Source organism: Alligator mississippiensis, chromosome 4, assembly GCF_030867095.1.
Source record: "Alligator mississippiensis isolate rAllMis1 chromosome 4, rAllMis1, whole genome shotgun sequence".
Lineage (NCBI taxonomy): Eukaryota > Metazoa > Chordata > Crocodylia > Alligatoridae > Alligator > Alligator mississippiensis.
In genome coordinates this window covers 158,073,553-158,086,746 of record NC_081827.1, presented here as the reverse complement: position 1 = coordinate 158,086,746, position 13,194 = coordinate 158,073,553, and the positions used below count along the sequence as shown (strand labels likewise).

Below are 13,194 nucleotides of genomic sequence, written 5' to 3'. Positions count from 1 at the left end.
AGTACTAGCACCCCTGATTTAGTGATGAGGAAACTGGAACACGCCACAGGTGAGGTGATATTCTTCAGGTTACAAAGTGAGTCCATGGCACAAAGAGGAACAGAATATCAGTCTTCAGAGTGTTTTGGGCCCCAGCCACCAGATAAAAGGGTATTTCTAGAAAATACTCACTGCTTCCTTGTTAGAAGATGCCAGTATTGTTTTTCTGGCCTGAACTTCAGAGAATGAAACTAATTTCTTTTAAGGATGATTTTTTAAAATCGATTAAAAATCTTCTCCTGGCATGGTGAGATGATGTGAGACAGTAAGGAAATGACTGATGGATGACAATATATTTTTCTCACCCTAGGAGATGGAACTGTTGGTTTAGAGCTATGCTAAAGCCAGTGTAGTGCTGAACAGTGAAGAAGAAACTATGCCTGTTGTGCTCAGTGTAACTGTTTGGCAGCAGAGAAGGGCATGAATTCTCTTGTCAAAGTGAACTATATGAGGGGGCTTTGAAAAAAAGATTTTCAGTTACAACTGCCATTTCTAAGCTACTTGCTGATGTTCCCATACTGCTGAAATTCCCACACACAACATTGGCAAAAGGGGAACTTGAAATCAGAGCATATAATGATACTACAACCACTGCTTCCACTGTAAAGTAGCACAGACAGAATTAAGCTACCTTTAAACTAGCTATCTTGGGTAGGGGTAGAGGTGTAGCTGTGTTAGAACTGAACTAAGTGTGGGCTAACTTCACCAGTATTCACCAAGTTTCTTGAGTGGGTCCTGTAGCTGCTGTGGCTAGAGTGTGACCAGTATCCAAACTAGCATGTTAAAACTAACTTGGGCACAGCTATGTTACATCTTAGTCAAAGCAATAACTGTACTGTAGACACTCAGAGACTAAGGGTATGGATGAACCTGTTATGCTGTTTAAGGGTTAAAGGAGGGAATTTACTACATTACAGGCGCATCTGTGTGAGATGCTTTAGTGCACAGTAGATTAATCTACTGAGCAGTAAAATGTCACTGTCTACAAGTGCATGGCATTTACTGCGCACTAAATTAGTCTACTGTGTGGTTTGATACTACCTGTAGATACAGGTAGTAGATTAACCATGCAGTAGCTACTGTGCAGTGCCTCATGTGTAGGTGCTGACCAGGAGCAATTTTGCTCCCAGTCAACCCAGTAGGGGGCTACTGCTGTTTGGATAAGCCCCCATGCCAGGGGAGCTGTGGGGCTCCAGGGCAGCTATCTTCTGTCCCCATGTGCATGGGGCTGGGAGACAGCTGCCCCTGCAGCCTCACAGATTTCCCAGTCCTGTTCACATCAGGACCAATCCCTGTGCCCCCTGCCAGCCGTTGGGGAGGCAGGAGCTTCTCCTGGCTGTTGCAGGAGAGCAGAGCAGGGTAGAAGCAGCCCTGGACCAGGCTCCTGCCATTGGGAATAAATCTGTGCCTGACAGTGTGAACGTGTGGAGACGTTCCTGGCTGCAGTTTACTGCACTTTATATTACTGTGCAGTAACCTTACTGAACATTAATTGCACATGTAGACACACCCAATAAGCTGCAAATGTTTTGTGTCTATACTATTATGCAGGTAAATGAAAGCTAAACTGCAGTAATTAGGAGCTGTTTCATTTCAATGTAAATTACCTTGATTGATCTTCATTTATAATGGGATATGAGCAGATAAATAAAAGAGCTGCAACCGATGAGCTGATGCAAACTCGCATTACCTAGACATGTCTCACAGCTAGGTAAAGCTTACATCTTGCTGGACAAGTATGCTGCCTCCCCTCCCATAAAGCAACATGATCATTTAATCTGTAAAACCCTAAATCAGTTTTCAAACATTTTTTATATTTGTTAAAACACTAAAAAGGTGGTGTTGATGGTGGTAGTGGGAAACCCTGCAATGCTTAAATATTTTAGCAAACTGCCTAATCAGTTGAAGCATCTCAGGTCAAGGACTTCCAGTTCCTTTGTCTGTAAGGAGCCATGTACATATATAACACTAACTAAATAGTCCATAATTCTGGAGGTATTTTTTAAGATGACAAATATATCAATATAATCTTGGGGAATCTTCCCACAAAAAAGTATCATGCAGTCAGGCTGCAAAAGATCTGCAGCTTCCTTTGATTAATTTCTCCAATTTGCTCATGTTACATAATTTTCATGGATTATATTTAACTAAGGCAACATTTCAAGTCAGAAAAATGGGGGGGGGGGGGGAGGAAATGGAGGGCTTCTTTTAGCCAGAAGTCCTCTTTCAGCTTAGTGTTATTTCCCGACAGAGAAATACAGAGCATATTATCAGCAACCTGTGCAGAGTGTAATAGGAGCAAATGCCTCATATATTCTTCTCCCCTCTAACCAGCTAACAACCGCTTGGTCTAACAGTTTCCTACTACCACCAAGGAAATGACAATCATTACATAGCTTATCCTTGCTTGCTTAGGTTTATTTAAATAATTTAAGGACCGTTTACACTTTCTTTGGCTGGAATCCTGCCCAGGCTACATAGGATGCCAAGAATCCCATGGATGGCGCAAGGTGAGGGATGGGGGTGAAATTACTGGCTCCTCCTCCTAGACCTTTGTTCAGACTTGTGACTACAAAACAGACGTATTATTTCCCTATTCCACAGAAATTCAGCAAAGTATAGTTATGTCTTACCTCAGTGTAGCCCATGCTGGCTGCTGCAATCAGTGCCTGCTGTATGGCATGGCTCTTTTTAAACACCCCCTGCTGTTGGCCAGCCATTGTCCAGTCACATTGAATCAAGAACTTGACTACCTCGAGGTGACCTCTGAGAGCCGCATGGACCAGAGCACACTGACCGTTTTTGTCCAAATGATCCACCTTTAAGGAGAAGAAAAAGACAAAATAAAATTAAACCAAATCATGGCTGAAACGTCATGGCTGTCTCAGTGTTTCCAGCCTTGGTTTCATAATAATTCCACATGTGCAAGATACACATTCTCTGCATTTTTCTAATTAACGAATCCATCCACAAGTTGTCAACATTCCTTCCCAAAGAAACACTGCCCTATGTTTAGGCTTCTTCTTGGCCGCAACTGTTTTCTTTGGGCAGGTCACCACTTTACAACTTCAGTTTTCCTCATGCTAAAAGCATGCCAGCTTTCTTCTTGAAAAAAACATTTTCCCTTTGTTATTAAATGCACCAACTGTAGTTCCTTTTGAAATGAAATTCTATACACTGTTATTTGTCCAAGTCCACAAGAGAAAGGAGAGAATGTTCTAAAGCTACTATTTCAACGTTCTTTAAAAAAAAGCAAAAAGACCTCATCACATGAGCTCGATGTTAGCAGTGGGCAAAAGAAAAATGGAGAGTGATTCAGTGGTACTATAATCTGATATTCAACAAAAAACTGGGTTGATAAGCTCTTCAAGATAAGGAATGGTCTTTTCCTGCTGTTTGTGAACATCACTGGTGGCTTTTAGGTCCTACCATAATGCAAGTAACATAACGCCCACAATAGTATCATCAAGTAAACATTTCAGTTGTTTTCCTTCTACTGATTAACCATTTCACTGATGCACAACACATCAGATATAGCCAGGAGAGATAAATGTCATATATTTATCCTGAGGAATATTTAATATTTTTCTGTGCTCCAATCCAGTGTCTTAGCCTTTGGGCCAAAAACAGCTGCTACCAGAATGCTGTTTATTCCCTGAAAATTCAATACTCAAGAACATCAACTTCCTTTTCTCCTATTAGGTTGGGGGATCTTTTGAATCACCTTTAGTGACCTTTTTCTCTCTTCCATTTCTCTGGAGAGAGGGTATAATGGAACTCCACTGGGATCTCATCATACTGCCTCTTATTGACCAGTGTCAGCAGCTCACCCAGCTTGTCTTTAAAAAGAAGAAAAAGAACCCCAAACTGTTCATTTTTTCCTTTACATTGTCCTGACTTTATTACAGACAATAGAGCAAGAGCTAAATAGGTCTGTTAGTCATCTTGACATTCATATTAAAACCATACAAGCCTTTAGTTTCTTTCAGAACTGAGGCAAAGCATTTATAGAAACCAAAATTGTTTCCAGGAGGCTGCCACTTCAGTTATGAGTACAATTTTTCTCTTAACAAAATGTTTGAACTTGACTCACTATACAGAATTAACCCTTGAAACACTCAACACAAAGCTAAACAAAGGGTATTTTTTCTGGACAAGTTTGACATAAGTTTTCAAAGAATGTGCCCAAATGAGGAATTTTAAATCCATTGTGTGTTGCAAAAACAAGGTTGCTGTATTAACAGTGTGCAAAGTTAAGGAATTTTACAAAAAATGACTTTGACAAACCATTTAGGAAAGTATGGTTAGACTGTTCCCAGTACTAGGCTTGAATTCCAGAATGCTAATTACAAACTCTGGAGTCAGTATGCCTTTTGTGCCAATGATATGTTTCAAAGCACCATGCTCTTATAGAAACGAATGCCTTACAACCACTCTCCTGGGGCCATCTATAAAAGATTAGGATCTTCTTTATATCTCAAGAACAACAAAACTCCAGTAACAATAAAAACCCAGATATGTACACAAGGAATAATAGAAGCAGTTTGACTGTTGCCAACTAAGTTGTTCCTAGTGCTACTTTGAGTATAATGCATGAATAATTTTGAAATAGGTGTTTTAGATAAAATAGACTGGATACATAAAGATTAAGGTAAAGATTTTCAAATGAGTCTAAAGGAATTAGGATCCTAAATCTCGTTGTATTCATTGGAAATTAGGCATCTAACTCCTTTAGATCAGGCATATAAAACTCATCTTACCCTGTGGGCCAAATCAGGCACACAGACTGGCCCTGCACACTAGAACCAGCATGAACCCTGGATCAGCCACTCACGCTGCATACAGCGCATGTATTGGGTTCAGCCCTGTGCACCACAAGCAGCGTGCACCCTATATCCATCCTGCAGAGCCCTGGCATCTACCCCATTGCGCCTTTGGGTCTTGGATCAGCCCTGCATGCTGAATACAACGTGCACTGGGTCCAGTCCTATACACCACATGCATGCACCAGCTGTACATGGCACATGGGGCCAGTCTGAGACCAAAAGGCAGCATCAAGGGCCAGATGCTAGGGCTCTATATAATAGATTCAGTCTGCGGGCCCTACCTGTGCCACCCCAGGTTCAAAGATTTTGGGAGTCACTGGCTAGTTAAGCAGATGAAACAGATGTTAGGCAGGCAAAAACTGTGTTAAATATTAACTCTGTGTGTGTGCAGGCACCACACATATGCATGCATACCTGCATGTAGCAGCATTATCAAAGACAGTAATGTGTCTAATTACAACTGACTTTCACGTGAACTGAATAGGTGATGGTTTCATGGCACCTTCAAAAAGCTTCCTGCAGATAGAAAATTGCGGACTAGCCACTTCTTCTGCTTTTTATACTGCCATGATTGCATTTGGTGCATATCTGAACACAAAATGTGCCATTTCAGGTAGTTACTTTGGCCATCTACATTACAACAGGAACCTAATGAAGGATAATCTCACCGTAAAGCAGCTATAATCTAATCCTATGAGCTGTCCAACAATCTGTTTCCCTTGACTTTTCAGAACATGCCCAACAGGACTGAGTTCTGAGAATAAAGGATAACTATTTTTTGTTAGATGGTTAGGAAACTGCAGATTTTAAAGATAGCCTGTGATTGTGGTTTCAACCTTTTTAGACTCAAAGTGCTCCAAATAAGACTCAGGGCACTCCTTGAAAAATGCCTGCTCTTCTTTTTTATTCATTTCTTGAGTACAGAAAAATCATAGAGCAATTCTTCTGAAAGACCTCACAAAGCAGAATGTTTTTTGACACTATTAATTCCTATTTAAAATATTTTATCCTGCAAATCATGTTTGCACACATGACAGTGCTTATACTGTGCGAGACCCCCATGGCACCCTTGAAAGCTTCTCCAAGCATCCCAGGGTACCATGGCAACCTGGTTGAGAATCACTGGCCTATGGCAACTGTCAGCATCTGGTTTTGGCTGTGCAGAAACCATTCCATCAGACATACAGCCTTGCTTATATCATTGATCTTAGCCTTCTGAACAGACCAGAACAAAGAACAATATTTAAGAAGAATTATTTGGGAACAACAATGGGTCAACTTGTCTTTAGAGGTCTCTTATTTTCTACAAGCTACCAGAACTATCTCTCGCACAAATGTAGAATGCATGGGAAGTCAGGCATCAGATAAATGCAGATGTGTTACCTTGGCTCGTTTCTTGCAGAGCAGCACAACAATGCTCAGGTACCCAGCTGCAGCAGCATAGCCAAGAGGTGTCAGGCCACTTTCAGATGAGGCATCTACATTGGCTCCAAACTCCAGCAATAAAGCCACCATCTCTGTGTAACCAAGGTGTGACTGGACACACAATATTGGAGCGTTGTTCAGAACTTCTGTTCGATAATTAACATTTGCACCTCCCAAAATCAGCAATCGACTAACCTACAGGGTAGAAAAGAACCAAGCGTTTGACAGGTGTTTGTTTATGGTCCTTAAACACCTAAACAGTTGCTCGGGCCTTCCCCAAAACACAGAATTCACCTCAGCATAGGACACAAATGCTCAATATTGGGACATGCCGAATATGTGACTTTACTATTGGCAGAGAGCCTAATCTCTGACATTCTGGAAAAAGCTTGACCTCTGTAGTTTGCTTAGTGTTGAAGTAGGGTAGCTTTAACTATACAGCCAGACAAAGGGCTTGTGGAGTCTCAAATGGGGATAGGACAACCAAACAGGTACTCAGTTTTCTCAATATTTAAAAATACTTGAACATCCCTCCCACAGGAGCCTTGCTAATCCATCTACAGGTCACCTGAATGCTGCTGCTCATTCCTCTGCCTTGGTCACTCTGCTCTTCCTGCATTTTGCTGCAGAGTGAAGAAGACAGTGCATGCAGCAGAAGAGAAAGAAAGATGAAGGGGACAAAGAAGAGGATCCTGGGCTTCCCTCTCCAAGTAAAAGAGAACAGGAATGAAGAGCTTTCTTAAGCTGGGCCCACCTGCAAGTCTAAATGGTTATCTACAAATTTGTCTGTGCCACAGGTTTTTTTCCTCTTGAGCTGATATGTCTGGACATGCTGATCTGTACAATCCACAAACATTGTTAATGTTTCTAGATTAGTATATGTAAATGCATCAGGTAATTCAAAGGTATTATCAATTTTTAAAGAACTGTAGCACAGACAAATCCTAAAATGCCATCAAGTTTTCAATGCCAGAGTCTGATTTCTGTATCTTTGGGAGACAGAAATGGGAAATGAAGCATGTTTACTAGGAACAGAAATGAAGCTGCTCATTAACAGCATTTAATAGAAAATCCCTTCTGAATATGGAAGGGTTGAGAGGCCACCACATATTGGTTCCCAAACCTTAACTGGGTAGGTCTACTTGGCACGATGTTATGTCCTGCAGAGATACTCATGCTAGATTTGAATGAGCCATGTCTAGTACTGGAAATAGTGTAGCTGTGCTAGCATAGCACTCTGTCCAGGCTAATATACTGTATTCCCTTGAATATAAGATACCCTGGAATTCAAGATGAACCCAAATATTCTGAGCCTCAATTTAAGAAAAATAACATCTCTTACAAAAACCACATTTTTGTGGAAACAACCTTGATGGTGCACGTAAGAGCATTTTATTTTAATTTTTATTGGCATTTAAGATGCAAGCCATTTTCAGAAGAAATATTTCCTTTAAAAAAAAGTGCATCTTATATTTAAAAAGAACATGGCAACTTGCTTCTCAGCAGAGCTAATTAGCCTTGCATGTAATGTTGTGCTAATGTGGTTCTAACATTTCTAGTATCCAAAATGTCTTAGAAATCTCTTTAGACATTCCCTTAAAGCAGAGGTGTCAAACATATAACCTGTGGGCCAGATCTGGCCTATGGAGTCATTCTATCTGGAAGTTGGGGGATGTGGCTGCGGGGATGGGGAAGGGCATGGCCTACCACAGACTCTGGGCCCTTCAGGTTCCATGGTGATTGACGAGGAGGGCAAGCAAGAGGTAATGCAGGCCCAATGGCTCTCTGGCCACTTCATCTGTCACCACTGCTGCCGCCCTACTTCCCCAGCTGCTGGCCACTGCCATGTGCCTCATGCTGGACCCAGAGCTAAAGCTGTTACTGCAGCATGGGGGATGTAGCAATGGCAGCTCCAGTTCTGGCATGAAGCTTGTGCTGCGTGCTGGAGCCACTGCTGCATACTTCAGGTTGCAGTCAAAGCTGCTAGTGCCAGTGCTGCTGTATGCTCCAGGTCAGAGCTGGAGCTAGCACTATGTGCTCTGGGTTGGAGCAAGAACTGCTTCCACTGCCACTTCCTCATGCACTGGGCTGGATCCAGCCTGCAAGGTGACCTGCAGCCCAGGTCCAGCCTGGGCCACAAGGTGAGTCTAACACCCCTGTCTTAAAGCCCTAGGCTCAAATTCAGCCAAACACTTAAACACTTGTGTAAATTAAACAAGCAGTTTCATTGGCTCCAGTGGACTTGTTCACATGCTTAAATATACACATGTGCAGTTCACTGCTGAACCAGAGCCTTAGAGAACATTCCATACTTAGACCACCGCAGGCTGGCTGGCACCTGTCTTTCTAGCAAAGAATTATCTCATGAACTGTTCATTTTTATGGTACCTTGATGTTAGGGGTGTAGAGGTTTCGCAGAGATGCCAGTGCCATTGAAAGACCTTCTGTGCTGTAGGAGATCCAAAGCCCTTGCAGGATAGAGGAGGATACCCCAACTTTTTTACTTAGCCCCTAAAAGAAAGAGAATGATTCGGTACTCAACTTATTTGCTTTCTGTTATACAGCAGGGATCATTACATCTAATAGAAAACATTAATGAACAAACATATTTCACCAATCACCGCCTGCAGAATTAGATTTCTGCTAACAACATAAAGGCAGCCAGCTGAGCATTAACTCAGGCACTAATAATATGTACAAATAATAAGCACATTCACTTCATATTCAACCTCTATCAACAATGTAGGATCACTACTGGAGACTTGTTTAAAAATTAAACAAAACAAACAACCCCCCAAAACTAGATGTGTTGGGACAGATCTATAGTATTATCTGTCACAGCAATGTATGCCATCATCACCATAGAAAGGCATAGCTGTGGCTCACTGTAAAAGGATCACACATACTGCACCATTCTTCTTGAACAGAGTAACAGGGTAGCTAAAATACTCTTCCCTGCCAGTTAAGAAGGGTCTCTACAGACTTAAGTTGATATGGAAGACAGCACAACCATTTATCACATTAGTCCTTTCTGTGAATTGATAAATTTGTGGCCACCAGACATAACTTCCTAAATTAGTATTGCCAGCCACAATGCCTTTAATCCAGCCTTGTCATTCTTAGGCATATGAACCCCATGAGCCCTCATTCAGAGTATCCCATTACTCTGGGAAATATGGCATAATTTTTGATATTATGTACATAATATTGTGGCATAACTGATTCACAGAATATTCTTACCTTCACATAGATAGCTCATTGCACACTGCAATGCCTGTGCACAACAAAATATATGAAGGAAGTCTTCCAAAGAAATAATACTCATTTTCATACTAATAGACTGCCTCCAACTTTACCATTTGATTATCATAGCTACTTCATGGAGATCCTGCCATCTTTCTCTTGAATACAGCACAGAACAGTTGCGTAAACTTCCTTCCCTTCCAAAGGAGTGATAATTTCTTCATTACAAACAGGTAGCAATATATGATCTGATTTAATGTGGAGAGTGGGGTGGAGTGGGGTGGGGCATGGAGGGAGAAGGGAACCTATTTTGGATCAGGGTTTTAAATTAATAACTTATTTTGTTCTGCTTTTGCTTCACATCTTCTACTTTCACTTTCTTCTATGGAGTTGTACAGATGCCTTTGGTTACTATTTTAATAAGCAAGGACTTATTTCCTACCACCACGCACTCTGTGGGCATGTCCACACATGTAGGCACGTCCACTTGCAGCAGCTTAAATAGGAGTGGCACAAATTTGAGCTGGGGATTTTTGCCTCAGTGCGCAAGCCCGGACAAGCACTTTGGTGTGGGGCAAGCTGTACCACCTGGGGCAAAATAACCCTTCCCAGCTCCTCCTGGATCTGCAGCCCGGGGGAGGCAGAGCCTGAGGCCAGCACCTGTGCTGGCCCCATAAGTATAAAAACCTGCCCTGGCTAGCAGCTCAGGGCTACTTGCTCTCAGGAGCTTCTGGGGAATTCAGTTGTATCTCTCACCCATTGGACTCACACAGTAGGGGGCTATTAGTTAGCTGGGTGGGCTGTAAGGTCCACGCTAACTTGAAGGATGCAAATAGACAGGAGCTTCTGAGGCCTGGTCACTTGGTATCTGGGGACACTACCCTTTGTGCCAGCTGGACTGCTGAAGCAGCCCTGAGAGTTCCCTGTACCCTCTACCCACCAACAGCATGTGGCCCCAAGGCTGTGCACCTGCCAGACCCAGATGGGGACTGCACAGCCAGTAGAGGTATCTGCACCTCTGGGCCAGCTGCCAGTGGGCTGTAGCTGCACAGCTGTCCTTTGTGTGGCACTACTGCCGTGTGTGCTACCGCCCTGCCATCTGGGCAGCTATTGCCCAGAAGATGTTCTCAGTGTGGTGGCCTGCTTTGAACTGTCAAAGCACGTCTTCCTGGCCCCAAGTGGCTAGGAGGTCAGCCACCTCCAGGTGGGTCCCAGGTGCCAGCCCTGAGCAGGCTCCTTTGCCTGGCTCCTGCCACTCGCCTCACTAGCAGGAATAATTCTGATGTTTCTTATTTAAAAACTGCAGAATCTCTGATAAAAAAATCCCAAATCTTTAAAATACCCTAAAATCCATGCTCTTCTGCAATTAAAACAGAAGACCACTATATATAGATAGATAGATCTATCTATCTAGAGAGAGATCAGTTGGGCAATGTTTTATTGATATATTTACAGTTTTAAAGCAATTTGGAAGCCTATGAGTATCATTGTCATCATAATTAAATACATTCTAAATATCTATATGTTTTGATGTTTGCTTCTGGTTTTTTTATCACACAATGGGTGTGTGATGGAGAGGGGTGGGGAGGGGTAGTAAGGTGGAAGAGGTGTGGGGGGATACGGATGGGTGTGGGTGGGTGTGGAAGGATGTGGGAGTATGTGGGTAGGTGTGGGGGATTGTGACGGGAATGTGCGTGTGTCAGGACTGTGTGTGGGGGGAGCTGCTTAGGAGGGGTGGGTCCCCTGCCCCCTACAGGGCACAGCCTGTCCACACAGCACATAGACTGCCCCCTGGCAGGGTTTGCAGACCCCCCTGCAGGGGCTACAGGCTCCCCGCAAGGCCAAGAGCCCCTCTGCAGGGACCAGAGTCCCCCCACAGGGGGTACAGCTCCCCTCCCGCAGGACCCAAAGCCCCCCACCTTGGGGTTACCTCCCCCTGCAGTGTCCAGAGCTACTCACAGATGCTACTGACCCTGCCCCCACACCAGCCACAGCTCACTGGCAGCAGCAGTGCCGATCAGGATGCTCAGGGCCTTGTGGCACAGCTCTCCCACATAGCACGGGGCAGCAGGGGGCAGTGCAGCTTAGTGCTGGATGCCTGCCACCCGCGCTGTTTCTGCCACATCATGCGGGTGTGGCTGGGCTCAGCGCAGTGCCGTGCAGTACCATGCGCTTTCAGGCAGCTTGGGGACGCTCAGGCTGTCATCCACATACCCGTGCCACTCGTGGGGACTGCCTGCCATGGTGAGTGCACAGGCTCTGCGTCTCATCTGGACGGGCCGCTTCCATGAATGCAGGACATGGTCTGGCTCAGCAGGCAGTCCCTGCGAGTGGCACGGAGACATGGGTGATAGCCCAAGCAGCCCCAAGCTACCCAAAAGCGCATGGTGCCACACCAAGCTGGGCTGCACCCGCATGATGTGGCAGAGGGAGCATGGGTGTCAGGTGGCCGGTGCCAAGCTGCACTGCCCCCCGATGCCCCATACTGTGTGGGGGGAGGCTGTGCCATGAGGGTCTGAGTGCTCTGATCACCACTGCTGCTGCCAGTGGGCTGTGGGGTGGCTGGGGCCATGCAGGGAACAGGTGGGGGTGGGGCCTGTGCTGCCCCCACCATGGTTCCCCGCACCTTCACTAGTTCCTCCCCCAACAGTACTATCTTACAGCAATGTTAATTAGTTCATTGTGGCCTAATAGCATTGCACGTGTAGACACATTCATATTGTATGATATAAATGAACACATAAGGTACAGGGCAGTGAAAAATATCAGGCCCATAGTTTCTATGTAAACAGCTATTATTTGGCTATCATAATTTAGTTGCTATTAATTAGCAATGTCTGTTTTGCCCCTACAGTTTGACAGGATCTTCTATATATATTCACTGGTAGCCTTTTGTCTTGACATCATGACATCACTTGCACAGAGTTAAAGATTTGTAATGATATTCAGAGTCATTATAGTGAGTATCAGTCAAGTGAATGGGCTCCCCTATATAAAGAAATAAGAAGCGACTGTGAAGAATATTCAGAATGTGCTGGTGCTTATGACAAACAGGAAATTTTCACTGGAATTCCTCCAGATGTATTGTCCATACTATACAGATTCTCATGCATGGGTGAGTTCAGTCACTGTAGTATATGTCGAGTCTGATCTAGCTCCTCCCCTTAAACTCCTTGCCTCCTTCCCCCCTTAAACTGAAGGGAGAAAGCAAGAGAATGCACACCTCTATTCCTCAGTCTCTCTCAAGCAGAGTTGCAATGCGGCAGACTTTGAGGAAGAGAGGAAGGAGGTTAGAATTTGAATATGTGCATAGCCAACACATCTTGAAGAACTCCAGTTACTAGTTAGTAACTTCCCTTTTTCCTGTCCACACATGTTCTCACATGTGGGTGACTCCAAAGCAGTGCCCACAACCCTGGAGACGGGCTTTGGCATCTCACAGGAAAAGACTGGTTTGAGTATTGCCAAATTCCATTCCCTGTTGGTATTACCCACAGCTTTTAGTGGCACCTGGTAAGTGGAGAAGGGCCACAGAGCAGGGAGGGCCCTGCAGCAGCAAGGGATCTGTGGTGGGGACAGGGGAATCAGCAGCCTGTGGTAGTAGCTGGACTGCAGTTGCCCAGTCCTCCACTCCAAAAAGCAGGTGACCCCTGTTTTAAAG

General features: G+C 44.2%; 1 protein-coding gene across 11 annotated transcripts in view; it reads right to left on the bottom strand.

Moving 5' to 3' along the window:
* Positions 1-13,194, bottom strand: part of TANC2 (tetratricopeptide repeat, ankyrin repeat and coiled-coil containing 2) — an 806,911-nt gene that overhangs the window by 54,669 nt on the left and 739,048 nt on the right. For all 11 annotated transcript variants that reach the window (XM_059726841.1, XM_019500742.2, XM_059726842.1 and 8 more), the window contains 3 exons: positions 8,679-8,801; positions 6,249-6,485; positions 2,673-2,858 (listed from right to left, as the gene is read on the bottom strand). In XM_059726841.1, the coding sequence (XP_059582824.1) occupies positions 2,673-2,858; positions 6,249-6,485; positions 8,679-8,801 (546 nt within the window). The remainder of the gene's footprint in view (positions 1-2,672; positions 2,859-6,248; positions 6,486-8,678; positions 8,802-13,194) is intronic.